Source organism: Halictus rubicundus, chromosome 16 (assembly GCF_050948215.1).
Source record: "Halictus rubicundus isolate RS-2024b chromosome 16, iyHalRubi1_principal, whole genome shotgun sequence".
Taxonomy (NCBI): domain Eukaryota; kingdom Metazoa; phylum Arthropoda; class Insecta; order Hymenoptera; family Halictidae; genus Halictus; species Halictus rubicundus.
Window position 1 is genome coordinate 6,719,600 of NC_135164.1, and position 19,002 is coordinate 6,738,601.

Sequence of the window (19,002 nt, forward strand, 5' to 3'; positions counted from 1 at the left end):
ATATTTAGTATTGATCGCGATTTTTCAAGGTTTCACGTTTGAATCATAAACGTGAATTTTTTAATAAAATTAAATACTTCAATCGATTAAATGCCGCCGAACTCTGATCGTGTATGAATTTTGTTATAACCAATCAGTGATGATTATTTCTAACCCCGATGGGCGCTAATGTGCCTATTTAGTCGCTGCCATCGCAGAGTGTAAAACATGGCTTTGTTGTCATCGTAAACGATGTGCTGTGTCGCTTAGAGCCAAGTAATTTCTATTAATATACTTAATTAAATTAATGAAAGCGTGGCATGCGCTCGAGTGGGTTGCTATTTTATTCATCAGCTTAGATGGACATGTCATTCTCAGTTAACGTTTGAACAGAGTGAAAGTTATGGTCGATGCAGTGCAAGAGGTTAGGGATCCTCTGTCAACAGACAGTAAAGGTAATCATTTTTTAATACTTGCGGTTTAGTCATTAAAACGGCTTACATTTTCTACCGTGAGAATTAATATTTCAATGCTGTACCGTCTGTAAAACGGCTCGAAATGAGAAATCCCTGTAACGAATCCATTACTTGTCGTTGATACTTGCTACTAGAATGTATACACGTCATCGGTAGTTGGAGCATGTACAAATTATCGTGTAATAATTAGCGACAGTCTGATTCCTCGGAGAAATTAGTAATGTTTGTTTTATTGCTTTAGGATACCCAGCCTCGAAAACATGTATAACTTACGAAGAAATCGCCACGAAGCTTTTAAACGACAAATTTCTATTAACGGCCTTGGAGCTGCACGTGGAATTGCGCGAAGCAGGGAAAGAATTGCTTGTTTTGCAAGAATTCTTCTCAAATCCAAGCAATTTCGAAGGCCAAAACATCAAGCCGGAACCATTCCCTTCTATGCGTATGTGTGACTCAACTGTATTAAGCTTTTAAATAATAATCTCAAAAGAATTGTAATATTAATTATATTAATTGTATTATTTATATTGATATAAATTTTGAAAAAGTACTGAAAGTGTAACAGTCAAAGTATAATATTTCTGCTTCAATTTATCCAGCTAGGTCATCCAGCCAGGCTACTTTAGATTCACTTGATATGACAAGATATTCAGAAGATGGTGCAGGTGTTGACGAGAAAGTAGCAATTTTGGAATTTGAACTTAGAAAAGCCAGAGAATGTATCTCTGCTCTTCGTACGAATCTCACTGTAGTAACAGGTTATTTTCGTTTTATTATTCTCTAAATATTATGTATTAAAATTGTATTTTAACTGACATCTCAATGTTTTAGAGTCAGATGTACCTACACCAGATAAATGTTCTGACAAACACTTAGCCAATGAACCACCTATAAAGCCTCACGAACAGAGAGCTTTAAATTTCCTCGTTAACGAATATTTATTAGCACGATCATACAAATTGACTTCCATCACGTTCAGTGATGAAAACGAGAATCAAGATTTCGAAGATTGGCAGGACGTGGGATTGAATATCCCAAAACCTGCGGAATTATTACAAATCTACAGAGAATACATGCGAGCTAATGGCTACGAGAAAGCACCTTCGGCGATTATTGGTGTGCAAACAGACTTCAATGATGTTGAATTAGAAGCAGAAAAGGATGAATTTAAGCAATTGGCATGTTAAAACAATTTTACGTCTGCCATTGGTTGAAAGGGTTAAACACAGTTTAAAACACCGTATTATTTGCAGGTAAAAGAATTGGAAGAACTCAAACAACAAACTGCAATGTTGGAGCAAGAGAAGGTGGACTTGCAACAAATTATTGCAACAACAAATGAAAGTTTATCACAGAATCCGAACAAGGTACCGGTTACACATATAGGAAAACGTTTCCAAAGTATAGTTTGCTTTCTCAGTTTCTGTAGCTGACTTGTTTTCTCTGTAGCAAGGTAGTAGCGGAACGATACAAACGTTGAACTCCAGTTCTACAACTCCGGATAAGTTCGAGCTTCTTGAAACACCACCTCGAGATACATCGACAGCAACACACGAACCAGAAGAAGATGACAGTGTGTCCGTGGTTGTCAGCCTCGGCGAGACTGATCCTGGGGACAAGGAGTGGACGAGAATTCAGCTACCAAGAGTAGACGTCACTGAAGGATCGTCTATCCTTCCAAATCCTCCATCTAGGTATTCATTTGCACTCTCGATAAAATTGATTCTCTACTGAAGGTAACTTGAAATGTATTATTTTTAGACATTTACCGTTGAAATTCAAGATGGAGGTGATAACACACTGTTTAGTAAATATTCCAAGTTCCATTGTTTCTACAGCCGAAGAACCCTTTAGAAACGGAGTGACACGAGATAATCTTGTTCACATTTTGGCAGAAACTTTACCTCGTATTGTACCCAACGTCATACTCAATAAACGCGAAGAAGTAATACCGTTGATATTAAGCGTGATCCGGCTGCACGCTGAATCCGCAGAAAGAGAGAAATTTTTGCAGCTATTGTTTAATCTTAAGAAGAGGCCACAAGAAGACGAAAGACAATTGATACTAGCTGGTTAGCATGTAGAACCAATTATATTGTTCTCTGTGATATACTGAGCTTACTATTTGTTGTACCGTTAGGTTTAGTCGCAATGGCGAAGCTTGAGAATGACCCAATGGAGGGAGAAGAAATCTTAACCATTTGTTGGGAACAGAGTCAGTATAAATATCCTGAAAAAAGGTTACTAGCTGTGGAGTGTTGTTGCGCATTGGCTCCATACATGTCTGTCGGCATCAGGAACTCTTTGATGCTTTCTATGTTGCAACAAATGTTACTCGATGACAAGGATCCTATGGTCAGAGCGTGCGTTGTGAAGAGTCTTGCGTTACTCATAGCTTTAATGGATGATCCCGACAAGTATTTTCAGGTAACATATCGCACATGACAATTCTAAGATAATCTGTGCATCGTAAACATGTTTTACATCTTTTACAATTATTTTTTTTTTTAGTGCGAAGAGTTAGCGTTAACCGCGCTAAACGATTCATCACCGATCGTTGTAGAAGTCGCTTCCTCTTTACTTCTACCGATTCTAGCTCAATGGGCGCTCTCTCTAAGAAGATTACAAACACATTTGTTACCACGAATAATATCAAAAGTGAAAACTCAGTTGAAATCTGGACAATATCAACATTCACCTAACAAGGATCACATAAACGAGGGAAGGACGGTCTCGTCGATTAACGTTTTACAGTATTTATTACCACATATGGTCATATGTGTAGCCGATACGGATGCAGTTAGATCAAGCATAGAACCTGGAACATCGTCTGAATTGTGTAAATATAATATATACCAACATAAATCGTTTAAATTTCAAGCTGAAATAATTGTCAATTTATTTTTTTATTTTATTTCGTAGCCGACGTGTTTCTGTACCTGTGTCAGACCGATATCGTGAACCCGAAAGTGTTTTACGAGGGAGATTTAGATGTCGGAACACTTTTGAACACATTCTTTGCAAATACGTGGGAAAATGATACGTGGCCGGAATTAGAGTGGTTCACAAATAAATTGTACGCTTTTTAATGGTAAGACGTTTTATGGACATTTCGCGTATGTTAATACTTACTGTGTTTTAGAATAATGGAAATTTTAGAAATGGTAAAATCCATAGAAATCACACACGAAACCATTTTACACACTCTTCTGACATACATTCGCTCACTATGTTTGGGTTTTGGACGATACATCACGCAAACACGGGTAATTTCAATATTTTAAGTACTCGATAACACTGTTCAACATGAATTTTGATCGTCGAAACGCGAAAGAAAAGTTTCAATTTATTGGACAGTGTGATAGAAACTGTGCTTCTATAATAAACGTTGTCTGTTAATATTTAGATTCAGCCGATATTTGCGTCCGACGTGTCCGAACTCGAGCAACAATTGACAGTGTTGTCGACAGAGAAGAAAAACATGAATTTGACGATAATGCCTACGTATTTAATTCTATTGTCCACCTTGAATGGTACAGAGGTTGCTAAATCGTTGAAAGAATTCCTTGTTGCTTTGTCCATGAGCGGTATCAGCATTACTTGCTTACAAATCGCAGTAATTATGTTGTGCGCTGATGAACATATGCAAGAATATGTCCTTAGCGGTTTATGGGATGGTTAGTTCCACTGATCATTATGACTAGCGATTTTGTTGCATTCTTAGCGGCACTTTAGCGATTCAGTTACACCTTCCATCCCCCTTTTTTATAGGGGTAGTGCACCAAAGACCTGTTGTACGATGTGCAACCGCGACGATATTTGGTTGTGTGATAGCTCATGTTTCCGATCGGTTAGCAAGCGCTAAGGTAGTTCCAGCAATTGTAACACTCGTTAGTGATCCTGATATGTAAGACATATTTGTAAATATTTTTCTACTCGTATAGTTATTTTCTGTTTCCAATTGAAAAGTCCAATTATTAGAATCGCAGTATTAATTGAAAGCGACGTAATTAGCGTTGTTATCGGGATTATTTGGTTTTAGGACTGTTCGATGCGCGGCGATTCCCTCGCTCGGCCGATTGATAACGGAATGCAAAGTAAGAGAAATGAGGGATAAAGCACGCCTAACGTTGGAAAACATCGCCAAGGACCCTCAAGGTGTTCCTCCAGCTTTAGCGCTTCCGTTAGTTTCCACTTTAGCACTTATCGCTCCGAATTGCCCTCAAAATTACATTGAGGATGGTAAGAACTCTTCGACTCTAATGTTTCCAAAAGCGTTCCTATTAAAACTAATGGTAATCTTCCTTGCAGTGATAGCTACCCAATTAACTACGATAGCCTCGTTCACGTTGCAACAGGGTCGTAAATTCGATCTCATTAATGCTTTGGTTGAAGCATTTTCTGTTCTGGTTTACTGTCCGCTCAGCTACCAATGCGTTTCCAACGTGTTGCTGCCCGGCTTAAAGTGTCTGGAACAATTAGTGGCCCATCATTTACCTCAGCAGGAAGATGCGGTCAAGTCCCTCCTCAGGGAAATAGAATCTCGACAAGATCTCTCGAAACCCATGAAGAGGTTTGTACGCGTTGGTCGTTAACGAGTAGAATACGGATGTTCCCATAAATAAATACAGCCAGTATCATAATTGATGGCACAGATTTTAAATGTTGTACATTGTACGCTGGTATAAATTCACATAGTTTGCTAATTTTGAAGTTATAACATCCGTATTCTAGTAGTATGTAATATTTTACTTGGCGAATAATTACATGAACGTTGTTTTCTGGTGTTCGACAGTTCGCTATCGATGAACTCTGGCCTCTTGTTGTCGATGGCTACTGCGAACGTGGGACAAGGTGTGGAGGACATGCGACAGAAAGTGAGCAAAATTTTCCAGCAAAAAAGTAGCTCGTCGAGTATGTCAAGTATTTTGCGAAAAAAGTAAGACTAACTCATTTCTTTCTTAGTTAAGTCCATAGATTTCTATGTCTTGTTATTTATGAGATCTTTAGTTGAATTGTTTTCCGAGTACTCATGGGGATCTGACGATATATTTGTACTTATGTATTTTACAACACAACGTAATGCACAAAACTTGTACGGAATAGAACACAATACCGTCTAAGCATTATCGATTACAATCAGGATATAAGTTTGATAATAAAATCTATGAAAGAATTAGTAACGAACATCACGACAGAATGATGTGCCTTTGAAAATACATACTACTTCAACAATCTTAAGAAAAACGAAAATTTCATTGCGTTCCGAACTAGAGTTTACAGATAACAGTCAATAAATAATAGATTACTTTCCATACTCATGTGCATATGTAAACGTAACAGTAAATACTAATATAATTGCAACACATTGCATACTCAGTTATTTTAAAACATTGCATTAAATTGCATTAACTGAAACATAGTTTGTTAGTTTATATTATATAAATTACAATATATTTATTAAAAGGGAATCTCACAAATTGCTATACTGTAGATATTTTGTGTACTATATAACAGTGATCTGAAGAAACAAATTGAAAATAATATCCTGCCATAATTTGACTCTTAAAATTCAGGTTTCAAGAGTTGAGTAATTAATATTTACTACATTGTAAATCACAGGAATATATTATAGGTAATATTAATCGTTTAATGACTCGGTTGTAATAACCAAGTATTAAAATCTTAAAAGACAGCTCCATTTTTGTATACTATGCGATTTTCGGATTAGAAAAGCCTTCATTTTTTATTGTATATTCGATGTTATGTGATATTGTGGGGCGATAACAATTTCGTTTTCCTCTCGACTTATTCTTGTGCTTTTCAAGTTTAATGTCTCCTTTATTTTACTACATACTAGCTAAAATATCCTGATGGTTTTGAACTTTACAAAAGTATTGTTAAAAAACAGAAGCATCGGTCAATTTTTATTTCTAGCTACTTTTCAATTCTTCCTACAAAAAAATTATCAAGGAGTAAGTCTAACGGTATTTTAAATAAATTCAGACCACTTCTGCTTTTAAAAATGTTGAATTGTTTATAGTACCACATCAGAAAAATTTACAATTTATTTATTTATTTCTATGTCATGTGTTTGTACTTAAATCAAACTAACAGTAAATCAGTACCGACACTTTCGCTGCAAACTAATGAAAAGAAAAAATCAAATTTCTTTAGAATAGTTCATATCTTGTAAGAATATTTTATTGTATCTATATATATATACAATCATATATCCCGTATATACATATATATTGATATACAATACATGTATATATGTATCTAATATATGCGTATATACAATGATTAATAGTTTATCGTATTTCATGACCAATAAATAATTATTATTTTACATACGTATACATGTACATATATTGTACACATGTATATGTATTTATGTTTATTAAATATTAAATACTGTAGCATGTTTCATTATCGTGCAAAGAATAAATTTTATATTATATTTATTCTAAATGCATGTCCAAGCCCTCAACATGTTTGAATTACCTTGAACTGAGGCTCTTACTAAAAGAGAAACGAAAATCCAATTTTTGGACCATACTAACGGAAATCTCGAGAAATTAGTTTCCTACGAATTTTTACGTATACCATGTATACTTATTTTCGCATCCCTTAGGCTTAATTCTTTATTGAAACTTATAATTCAGCTTACAAGAGAATTTAATAAATATCAGTACCATTCCATTCTTTCGAGTCCAAATAAAATATTGTTTTCCATGCAAACTAAAGAAATTTTAAAAGAATTTCTTTTTCTCGCAAATAAGACGAGGGATCGATCCGAATTGAAACAGAATTTTTCCATTTGATTAATTGATTAAAAAAAAATTGTACTCGAGCATTTCGGATCCACGGTTTCGCATTGGTACGGTAAGAGCTCTGGACACATTGCTGAACTTAGAGAAGTTTGTGATCGTGGCTTAATCGGTACTACTAATAACGCGCGAAATTCTCAATAGCCTTGAAATTCTTCTGAACCCTGAGCAATCTAAAATAACTCTAAACCTAATCCTTTCGTACAGACAACACGTCCGCCGTGAATATTAAGTCCAACACGGAGGAGTTTGTATGCTTATATGTCTAAGAAACCTTCGGTGTAATACTATTTACATGACTTCAAATGCGAGTGAAACTCTGAAGGGATGTCGAATGTTTTACAATAAATATTAGGCGAGCGTTAACGAGAAATAAAGTCTATTCTAGACGACCACGTGTGTGCACTAGATGGAAAGTATGTAAAAGTATGAAACGCAAGAGAAAGTTATGCTACGTCTTATTTTACTCTGTGTGAACGTGTAGATACATATATATGTGTCGCTATGTGTATGGTCCGCGATATAAAGCAGCCGTTATTTATCGTTTTTACGGATTCCGTGCCCATACTTGTACATACTTATCCTACCCGAAAATCTCGTGAAACACAATGGCGTAATACAAAACTTGTCAATAAATTAAAACGCTTATTTACGGGTAGAACAAAAAGAGAACAGTAGTATTTATACATCCTCTTACTTTCTCGAGTAAGAGGTTCGGCCCGAACCTCGCGGTCTCCTTTGGAATTCGACTTCATTTGTACAAAAGAAGCTCTTTTATAAAGTAACGAAATTACAGCTGCGCTACGCAGCAGTGCTGTTCGTTTAACCCTCAAGTGGACTCTCGAAGCGAGCTTCGCCATCGCAACAACATAAACATGCTCATTTTTCATTTTCCTGCATTGGAAATATAATCAAATAATACAAGTTCATCGAAATCTTCAGAAAATCAATACACGTTAAATAATACTGTTCAAAAAATCTTAATACTTCTTTACCGTAGCAATAATCAAAATCGTTGTATACTCATCCTGAAAAAAGTCAAACTTTCAACTTTGAGAACTTGTTCTGCTTTCACCATAAAAGCTACCATGAATGTTTCTGTAGACTTTCTCAAGTATAATGATATACATGTATGTTTCACGTCATCATAAACATTCGAACATGTTTAGACAATATCTAAAGCTTTCTCGCTCTGGTCTGGCTCTCTTGAAACTTCGTTTGAACACTTTTGAATATTTATAATATTACAAAATTCGGGAGAGTCTATAGAATCGTTCTACGTAAAAAAAAAAAATGAAAAGAAAACATTTGTGTAGCTTCTACGGATAAAACCAAAGAGATTTTCAAGTACATCAAAAATAAAAAACATGATTATCATAAATTTGAATTAGGGTGGCCTCGACAGTCGACTCAAAGGATGAACAGAGTCTGTAATGTCTCCTATGCGATCTTCTCGTTCCGTGTTTCGCTTAATCCTCACGAAGACAATCTCCTTTCGTTTCATCAACGATGACTAACAGAAAATGGCTATCTAATCGTTGAGAGAGTAGCAGCATCGAGGAAAATAGAACAAAGTTAGACAGGACTGGCGCAAATCTGATTGAGAAGCGGTCTGCTACAAACGGCACGCGTCTTGCTTCTTCGATGAGTGTGGAACGAGTTGATGAAATATTCTCAAATACTCTTTTTTCTTGTTTCGGTGGTCACCGCGAATATATGGGTGTACTCCGCGCGTTCCGAGAGCGCAGCCAACACGAATTCTAATGAAAGGGAAAGAAAGAAACAGTCAATCACTCGACACATAGTTTTTCTCAACCCTCATACGTTTCTCAGAGAAATAGATAGAACATTCTAGAACAATACTTCACCCATTTTTGCTTCAGACTTCAATTCAACAGATTACGTTTCATTTACAGCGTCGCATTTTAAAGAAATACATCCTGCAACACTCACAGAAAGAAATCTGATGTTTTTACAGTATCTAGAAAAAGAAGATGACTGAATTTCCACCCTGAGGAACGTATGAAGGTTTCTGGTTACCGACTATTTTCATTACTGAACGTGTTCCAGTAACTAAATTCTTTTTTCGACAAAAATACAGAGCATGATAGATAATTGAGTAATTTTTGGTGAATTGGTCAGTAGCACGACACCGTGTCGTCTCGAGCAATGTCAGGGCAACCTACCGAAATTCACCGTTGTGTCCGGAAAATCAATTTTCGCGTGCTCGAAAATTTTGTCGGACTCCTCTGCCGGTACGTTCAACGACATTTTCAAGGCTTTCCTCAGCTCCATTTTACCGATGCACGATAACGATTTCGTGCCGCACACCTGTTAATTACGTGAGAAGTAGTAAAGATTATCAACGATACTATAAAACTGTACGTGTTGCGCTTACTTCAAACGCTGTCTCGACCTTGTCCAATTCAGTGTTCGCGTTCGACGTGGCTAACACCGTGAATATGTACTCCTCGAAGTCTATTTTACCCGTTCCGTTCTGCAACAATGATCGGTTTACAATTCTGGAAGTAACCATTTCATACCACAGTCAAGCAACAGATTTTAAAGAAAGTCAATCCTCGATTATTCTCCGCGAACTTTGCTTTCGATCGAAACCTAAGTGAAACCTTCAACACGAATAACCGGTTCAGTGCTAAAATTGACATTGATTAGTGATAAAAATCGAAGTACAATTGACACGTCACGGAACATACTTTGTCGTGTATTCGAAAGAGTTGTTGAGCAGCTGGCTCTTTCTCGTCGATTCTTAAAAGTTGTACGAACTCGTGGAAACTAACTTCCTCGCTGAGTCTCTGCGTTTTCTTCTGAACTATCTCTTGCTCCGTCTTCGCCACCACCAGCCTAAACGAACAACGATGATATCGTTTGCAAAACGAAAAAGGAAAACCATTTTTTCCGGGGAGCTATTTTCACAAGCATACCCGAGTTTGTTGCGAAGCTTATGGGCCTCGACCAAGATGGATGCGTGAGGCATATGCAGCTGATGCGCTTTGCTGATGATTCTACAGTCGTCGTACGTATAGTCCGATACGGGGATCTGTAGAGCCCTGAAAATAAATACAAATTAGGACCGAATATTAGGAATACAATTTCTTGCTCGATTGCTGAATGAAAAATAAGATCAACTGGTAATTGTTTCACACGAACATAAATCTCTGCGTTAGCCAATGCGATCATCGAAATCGAATCGTGAAGAATCCAGGAAAAATTGAACGAAAAATAGAGATCGAGTGGTCTTGCGCGAACATAAATCACTCGAGTAGACTACTAAATGTCAGTTGACTTTTTTTTATTTTTGTGGTTTCAGATTTATGTGCTGTTACGTTTTTAGGAAGATACGGCCACCGAGAGAGCATTATTCCAAATTCGAGTCGTTCGCGTGCAGAAAGCTAAAAGCAGTGCAGTTTCGAGAATTAATCTAGCGATTTATTAACAAGATAGACTTACTCTGCCATCAGGCGTCGCACGTTGTTTGCGTAGAGCTTAGGATCCGTTTTCTCTGCCTCGCTCGGCTTGTAAACGGGGAGAAACTCGATTTCGCAGCTGCTGTTCAGCTGGGTCAGTGTCAGCCAGAGTAATTTCAGTCTGCGATCAGAATTTTCTGATTATTCATCGCGGAAATCGCTTGACTTCGCGAAAACTCTGCTTTACGGTTCTAAGCCGACCGAAAATTCCGTTATAGCTAACTGAAAAGTATTCGTCTAGGTGATGCTTACGCTCCGGGACCCTCCCAAGTCCACGTGACGGTGTCCAGCTTATTGGGATACCTGATGCACACAGGTTGCACCGGGACACCGGGATAAAATGCACCCGACTTAAACGTAATTAGGCACGATCGATTTGTACAGGTTCCTTCGGGGAAAATCATGACCTGTAACCAACAGTTTAATCATCTTCATTTGGTGAATTAACGAGACAGCTGTTTACATACACAGTTGAATTTCTACGTCTATTGGTAGCAATGCTGCGGTATCAACACGTTGACTGCCACACCAATGCTCATAAAAGTCGCATAAAATTCAAACACAGTGTGTTGTTTAATAATACAAGAACAGGAACGACAAAGTTTATCGTGAAAATAATTTTTGTAGCATTCTCACGGCTCGTAGGAGCTAATCAAATTTGGTTCACTTAATAAACTGTAGTGAAAATTGATTTTTCAGGTAAGAAAAATTGACGTGGCACTTTAACTTTCATAGTTAAAGCCCTTTAACTTTCATACGCTTCTCAGAAATAGTTTAGCACTTTAGCACCGCGTGTTTTATTCATTGCACAAGTTAATTTAATAGCGGAGGAATTTTACACCATCGTCGTAAAATGGATTCATCCAAGATGCGTATGAAATTTAAAATAGCGCGAATATGCACCAAGATATGAATATGTTCATCTTATTGTGAATGCAAAGAACTCGAAAAAGAAGACAAGTGATTCAGATTAATACAAAGTTGACTGAGAAGCGATTAATGTCGCATTTATAGTTAGCTTTCACGAAGATACTGCATTGTTTCGCTGTTAAGGGTACCTGTGGCCAATCCTCTTTCGAAGTAGCCCTCTCGATGATCTCCTTGATCGTATTCTGCCGCGAATTTGGATCTTCCCTCCACACGTAGACCGGCTGCGTGTAGTTGATAAGTTCTGCGAGTGATTACACAAAAAATTAATGAATGAGTACATTCAAACAACCAGTTTCAACGCTATTTCACGCGATACCTATCGACAAGTATACCCAACGCGATGATACAATAATTGCGGTATAGTGAGCGTTGCATTTCTTAACACTAGATTGTCGGAGCGAGTCAGTTTGACTCATTTACGATTTTATTGCTTAAATCATTTTTTAAAAATATATATTGGTTTTTAATAGAATTGTGAAGATAGATAACCGATCACTAGACTGCGGATCTTCATGCAAAATGAAATTTTTATACGACAATTGCAATCTATAGGAGCTATGTGAAAATTTATTTTGCTCATTAATAATTTTTATATGTTAAAGATAGTGTGTCGACATTGTTAAACTCTTTTAATCTTTTTACTGGTTTGAATTACACCTACTCATGTTTGTCATAAATGCATAAAATCCGCCGTCTACTGGTCACCCTCATTATCAAACAATACCACCAATCTGTTGGCAATCTAGTGTAATGACCACCGCGATACACGTTTACGAAATTACTCGACGATTTTTTTACGATATCTCAATACTGATCAATTTATCGATCAGCTGACAACAAAACCAGCGATCGTCTCCAATAAAATTTTCCTGTTCCAAGTTCGTCGGTATACAGTGACTCCCACTAATGTTCGGACGCTTTTAACAATCGTATAACTTTGTTGACATCGAACCATACGACTTGGATTTTTTTCAGAAATTAGCACAATTCGTTTGGTACATAAAGTGAACAAAATTTTTTACAAAAATTGCAATTGGTCGAAAGTGCAGAGAAAATACTAACTGTTGTATTTTGCAACTTTTTTATGCCGACTTATATTGAAAATTTAGAAAGTACGACTTGTGGATCTGTATGATCTGTATGATCTGTTCTCCGTATTCTGAGAATTTCATCAAAATCGGCCAACGTTGCAACGAGCTACTATCACATAACTTCTGCGACTTTCGTCCTTAAGTTTTCATCGTTAAACGTTTGTACATGTATAATTGATACAGATGTACGTACTCTTTCAATTTTTGATACAATCGCGCCTAAAAAAGTTGAAAAATACAACTTTCAGTACTTTCTCTGCAATTTTGATCAAACATTTTTTCCCGTTACGTAGCGAACCAATTGTTCCAACTTGCCAAAAGAAATTCAAGCAGTACAGTCCAATATTGACAAAGTTATGCGATTTTTAAGAGCGTCCGAATATTGGTGGGTGCCACTGTATTCTCGTACATCGTGGTGAACAGAATACGAATTTCTGTAACATTTCGCTTATTTTATAACTCGAAGAGCCATACTCTCCGCTGAGAGTGCTCTTCGCTAAGAGTACCGCTACCATCCCTCGAAAAGAGTTTCCCGAGATCGCCTTGTTTCGGTGCATCGTAGAATAATGGGACAGCCTTGTGCCTGGATCTGTTCGGTTTTGCATTATCGAACCTTGAAGAGTATGACCGGGACGGTGGAGGAATTTCGGCGAAAGAGCTGCGCCGCGGTTATGGTTGGCTCGGTTAGTCGGACGGGTGAGTTACGGAATCTTTGAATATAACTTATCACATACTTCCGATAAACGGATTCAGGCCTGATTCTCGTCTTACGATGATGGAAGGGAAGCCGGTTATGTAGACGATCCCGCCGTCCATGAAGGTTGAATGGGGTGCGACCACGAGGATCGGCGCCTCGGATCTGCTGGCCTGTCTTCCGCGCACTATGATTCTCATCCCTCCTGCCTGGTACGTCAGCCGACCCATGAAGCACAGCCATGGTACTATTTTGCTGCAGGTTTCAATCGGGTTTTGGTTAACGGCCTCCTCTCGATCAACCCTTCTCGCTAGCAGTTTTCCACGAAGATTCGTTTCACTCCTCGACGCTCGGTGACACGGTTCGAGTCTAACAACGATACCTTTCCCCCCCGCGTTTTATTTTACATACTTTCCCAACGAACAAACTTTTTAACACGTCCTATACCAGCGCTTAGCTCGGTGACAGCCTTCGCAGTTGTGATATTTTATTAAACGTTCGGGAGTGACGTCTGCGCACCGACTACAACGAAACTAAGTTATTACACGTGGCCAGGCTATTTCAAGTGGGACATACTTTCGTCTATTATTGCTTACTTTATGGAATTTGAAAATAGAGGCGAACCGCGAGGCATATCAGCAAGTCTAAATAATTAGCAATCGTATGAAGGAAAACCGAGAATCGAGAGACCTTGAGAAATTAATTAAATTTTCGTCATCTTTTTCTTATTGTACAGGTACAGTTTGAAATACGGCTTTTATAAATCTCGAGGTATTCGGTATTTTTCACAAAACAATTCTTTTTGCCTCGGTTTGAAATGATATTTTCTGTATTTTATAATATTTACTAGAAAAATATCTGGGAGCGTGCTGGTAGCGAACATGTTAAGGGATGTAAAAGTCCAGCGTCTTTCTGTTTGCTCCCTTCGTTTCCCCGTTGCATTGTTGTCGAGTGAAATAAAATAAATAATAAATAAACTCTTCGTCGAGAAAGTTGAAAGTGTCGCTGGACAAGAGACGTTATAAAATTTTTTGAGAAAAAGGGAACGGTCCGGAAACGTTGGGAAACTATGTTTTTTACTGGTTTTCCGAGAAATTCGTATTATTCGTGTATTGTTTCGAATGAAAGTGGAACAATTGTTCAGCCAACCGATTTGACGACACCGCGTGCAGCGGGTATTGCATTCAACGGAGGAAGAGTATAGTTCCCGCGATGTTAACAATTTTCCGAGCGTGTTTCTCAACAACGCACACAAGAACCACCTACAGTGGAAAACTCCATATCACCGGTTTATTTGCACAAGAGTGAAACTTCTAAACGACTTCTAAACCACGTGACACCTTACTGAGAAAGTTTATGGCGGTCGCGAGCTCTTCGCCGACGATACACGCACGCCTCGCAAAAATGTTTGTCGGCGCGCATAATCTTCGACATTTAAACAAATCGCTCGAGCCCAAAAACCGACGAAGCGATCATTTTCCAGTGTTTCGTCTGAATTTTCTTCGGCACAATTAACACTAGGTTTACGGAGCACTAAAAATGACGATTTTACATTACTTTGTAAAAATAACACGAATGTATCGATCAAAGTTTGTAGCCATTTTTTAAATAATATATACCCAAAAGAAATCAATTTGTTAAATAATTGCTCATGGAAGCATCTTTACAATCTCAATATTCGCAATTTAAAAATATTAGAATCCGTCATTTTCTAGTGTTAACCCTTTGCACTCGAAGCCATTTTAACTCTGAAACGAAACATTTCTTCCGACCTAGAATATTTCCCTTCTATATATATTTTTTCATATTATACATACGAAGATGGCGCAATTTACTCGTACAGTACTGAAATGTAAAAAATATTTTGTGTAATGATACAGGAATTTTTACAGTCGCCATTCGAGTGCTAAGGGTTAAGTTAAGGAACAGATGTCAACATTGTGTAGAAATTGCATGTATTTTGCGTGCCAATTATTAGTTGTTCATTTTTGTCGCTTCCTACGTCGCGTATGCGTATAATAAGGGACACAAAGCGGAAGTACCTTGGAAATGATCGATTCATGGATTTATGCTGATCGAGACGACTCTCTCGCGTGACACAAGATTCTTTTTTCAAGTGTGTTCGTCTTCGTTTAGTAAATTGTCCACGGAAGATACGTCGTATCGGGAAAGAGGAGAACAGAAAGAAAAAAAGGAAGACAGATTTGTTGAAGCGTCCGATAGCGTCGTTAAGCATTAATTATATCCAATATCTATGTGACGCTCCGAGAATTACCCACGGTATTAAAAGGCATCAGTTAATTAGCGCAAGTGTTCCCATTATTCCACGATCTTGTTAGTAACAATATGGATGGTCCCATTCACCACATACATAGTTCCCCTGTTAGTGCGATTCTGTCGCCTTGGATGACCAGCCTCGAGATATCGAGTCGCGCGTTCATACTCGATAGAGATTGCTATAGGCGGAAATATACATTACAGAAAAAAAACACACAATCTGTTCGACGAGTCATAATTTTGGAGATGAACAATACTTCACCCGAACGAAAGATACTTTAACATATGTCTGCGTCTCAGGTTTGACAAAAAATAATGCGACGAAGCCTGTGTTGCGTTCCATCATGTTACTCGACACAAACGGAATCGAATAATACGTTAAACATTGCGTAGTCACTAAATTATTTTCCCTTTTCATCGTACGGCGTAATATTCGTTTTTCTTTCATTTGAACGTTCATCAAGTTATATGGATGGACGTGTACGAATAAAATGAATCGTCCCTTGAGCAGATTAAATTATCCTCAATTAAACGATGAATTTTATTTCATCCTTTGAAAAATCGTGTAGAGAGTGATAAAAAATACACAAATGTCGTCCGTTTTAAATTTTCCAATTTAATCAATTCCTTGACCGAGGAAATATATATATTTTTCTCCAATCTTACTTGGAGACATTTTAAAGTGACATAGAAGAATACAACTACGACCGGCCTTCAGCCAATAAAAAGTCCATCCTTCCAATTTTAACACTCAAAATTTCCAATTAAAATGAAGAGTGCAAAACCGGTCTTTTCGGAGAATCCGTCGACAAGGTTTGACCAAGACTTTTGGCATTTTATTTCAAGTATGCCGACCGACATTGTGCCCGAGTGCGAACGATGCGCTCGGTGCACGTTCATTGAAAAGTGAAACAAGTTGACGACGGTCGAGCAACAAACGGGTAAAAACAAAAGAAAAAACGAAGTCCGGGGACTAGATGGAACGCGTCAACTAGGCGACGGGTAGATCTTGACACAGAAAACATGGAAGACCTACTTCCGAAAAAAGGAATGCGCCCGGTCTCCGCCTTGGCGACGATGCTCGGTCCGCCGAGGTACACAACCGGAAACGCGTCGAAGAAGCTTGAATGTGGAGCCACGGCTAACACGGGGGCATCCTTTGTTTCCGCTTTGCGACCTTTCACCTTCAGATGGTGGAATCCCCCGCAGATGAACAACGCTCGCATCATCCAGCAGATCACGATTCGTATGTCTCTGTTATATTTTAGTTTTTTTTTCGTTCAAGCGTTTTAGAATCGATCTCTTCACGGTCTGCAAGTGTGTATGCAAAACCAATGGGCTGCCATTTTCCGATTTGAAAGGAAAGCCCTGCTCGCCGATTGTTCCCCGCCATTCCTTTATCTTCCGCGAAGTAATTGGGCCGCGAAAGGACGCGAAATTGTTAACAGAGAATCTTCTATTCATCCCGATCTGATTTTTAATATCCAGTGTATCGGAACGAGACTCTATTTCAAAAAGGATTCGGAGTTGAAAATTTGTTTGCGTTGCACCGAGGCAGAATTTAACATAACAATAGCCAATTTGTTCTTACTGCTCGACACTGCTTATTAGAAGATACCGTAAATGCCTCGGCGATAAGAAACGATTTGTACGCGATAAACGTCTTTTTTTTTTCACGACGTAAGTAGGTTTTGAGAAAACGAAAAAATGTTCGAGAAGTAATTCTCTTGGTACCAAGCGTTTTGTACTCGACACACCCATTGTTTTTGCGCACACGTGAACGCAGCACTCGCGGGAACATAACTCCACTACGTGCAATTGACTGCCGTACGTGCAAGCTATTAAAAGGAAATGCTCGAAAGTGGATTTTAGTTGCTCTAGAAACAGGTGTGTAGAAAATATTTAATTATCGGGTGACCGATCAAGGGAAAAGTATGTAATAAAATCTCGTGCTATAATTTCGAATTGGCTCCACGTCGGTGACTAGAGACAGTTAACTACGTGTGATTTTGGTTATTAACGGTCTAGAGTTATTTACCAGTAACGAATACGTACAAAAGTAGTCGTATCGATTTCCAATTATAAAACGCGAATGCGAACCTAGCACGAGCAAAATTGGCTTCATATTGGATAAGCATGCTTTTCTGTGGAGCTCCTCCGTTCGTCAGAGTAATAGGTTCGAGGATCACCTAAGTAAACATGCGTTAGGAAACTTGTTCTCGTAGACGCACACAGTACTTTCTCCTTGTGCAAACAAAGTGCGACTACGATGTTAATGTAATCGAGCACAGAACTATTCCTATTCGGCCGACAGTTAATCCGAACCTTTTGTTCTTTTCCTGCCTCCTATCAATCTTGCTTTGCATCAATCTCGCTCTCCAGTTTTCTTTCCATCTATTTTGCTCTCTGTCCAACTGTTCTTCTGTGCAACTCACAATTAGTTTCAATCTATTTTGCTCTCTGTCCAACTGCTCTTCTGTGCAACTTAGTTTCAATCTATTTTGCTCTCCCGACAACATGCACACCATCTAAGTTGTTCTTTGTCCATCCAATCCATTCAATTGTTCATTCAACTTGTCTTTTCAATCCATGTTTTCTTCTCCGAGTGTTCTAGGTTGTTCTCCATCTATATTGCTCTCTACTTAACTGGCCCTCTGTCTACTTTGTTCTCAATCTATCTCGTTTCTTATCTATCTTGTCCTCTGTCTAAGTTATCCTTCATCTATCTTGCTATCTACTTAACTGTCTCTATATATACCTTGTTTTTGATCTATGATGTTACCTCACCTTGCTCTCTAATTCTAAGTATCATGCACTTGATCTATCTTGTTCGTTACTTAAGTTGCTCTTTGTCTATTTTGCTCTCAATCTATTTTCCTTCCCTAGCATCTTGCACTCTATCTAGCCTGTTCTCCATCTATCTTACTCTCTACCTAACTGGATCTCTATCTATTTTGCAGTGTGAGTATCATGCACTCCATCTATCTTGTTCTCTACTTAAGTTGCTCTTTGTCTATTTTGCTCTCAATCTATTTTCCTTCCCTAGCATCTTGCACTCTATCTAGGCTGCCTTCCATCAATCTTACTCTCTACCTAACTGGATCTCTATCTATTTTGCAGTGTGAGTATCATGCACTCCATCTATCTTGTTCTCTACTTAAGTTGCTCTTTGTCTATTTTGCTCTCAATCTATTTTCCTTCCCTAGCATCTTGCACTCTATCTAGGCTGCCTTCCAT

At 38.1% G+C, this 19,002-nt stretch overlaps 2 protein-coding genes and 1 long non-coding RNA gene across 5 annotated transcripts in view; 1 reads left to right on the plus strand and 2 right to left on the minus strand.

The window, feature by feature from the left end:
• The first annotated feature begins 194 nt into the window (after positions 1 to 194).
• On the plus strand, positions 195 to 8,306 carry LOC143362355 (RAB11-binding protein RELCH homolog). Its single transcript, XM_076802419.1, has 16 exons — positions 195 to 434; positions 697 to 897; positions 1,055 to 1,213; positions 1,287 to 1,633; positions 1,709 to 1,822; positions 1,905 to 2,149; positions 2,217 to 2,527; positions 2,596 to 2,882; positions 2,967 to 3,294; positions 3,378 to 3,531; positions 3,598 to 3,721; positions 3,862 to 4,132; positions 4,227 to 4,362; positions 4,498 to 4,697; positions 4,767 to 5,028; positions 5,251 to 8,306. Exons 1-16 carry the CDS (start codon positions 383 to 385, stop codon positions 5,396 to 5,398), a joined length of 3,339 nt encoding a protein of 1,112 aa, XP_076658534.1. The 5' UTR covers positions 195 to 382; the 3' UTR covers positions 5,399 to 8,306.
• Positions 7,833 to 19,002, minus strand: part of Lpcat (lysophosphatidylcholine acyltransferase) — a 29,924-nt gene continuing 18,754 nt past the window's right edge. Inside the window, exons 3-11 of one of the 3 annotated variants that reach the window (XM_076802427.1) lie at positions 13,529 to 13,743; positions 11,832 to 11,944; positions 11,026 to 11,180; positions 10,757 to 10,894; positions 10,231 to 10,356; positions 10,003 to 10,150; positions 9,687 to 9,785; positions 9,475 to 9,619; positions 7,833 to 9,048 (exon numbers count right to left, since the gene is read on the minus strand). In XM_076802427.1, the coding sequence (XP_076658542.1) occupies positions 8,963 to 9,048; positions 9,475 to 9,619; positions 9,687 to 9,785; positions 10,003 to 10,150; positions 10,231 to 10,356; positions 10,757 to 10,894; positions 11,026 to 11,180; positions 11,832 to 11,944; positions 13,529 to 13,743 (1,225 nt within the window). In that variant the 3' untranslated portion in view covers positions 7,833 to 8,962. Of the gene's footprint in view, positions 9,049 to 9,155; positions 9,270 to 9,474; positions 9,620 to 9,686; positions 9,786 to 10,002; positions 10,151 to 10,230; positions 10,357 to 10,756; positions 10,895 to 11,025; positions 11,181 to 11,831; positions 11,945 to 13,528; positions 13,744 to 16,801; positions 17,020 to 19,002 lie in introns of those variants that run through there. The other 2 variants (XM_076802426.1, XM_076802428.1) reach the window with 2 other exon arrangements.
• LOC143362085 (uncharacterized) lies at positions 17,599 to 18,405 on the minus strand. Its single transcript, XR_013083574.1, has 2 exons — positions 18,091 to 18,405; positions 17,599 to 17,954 (listed from the first exon to the last, which is right to left on the minus strand). It is a non-coding gene; the product is annotated as an uncharacterized LOC143362085 (long non-coding RNA).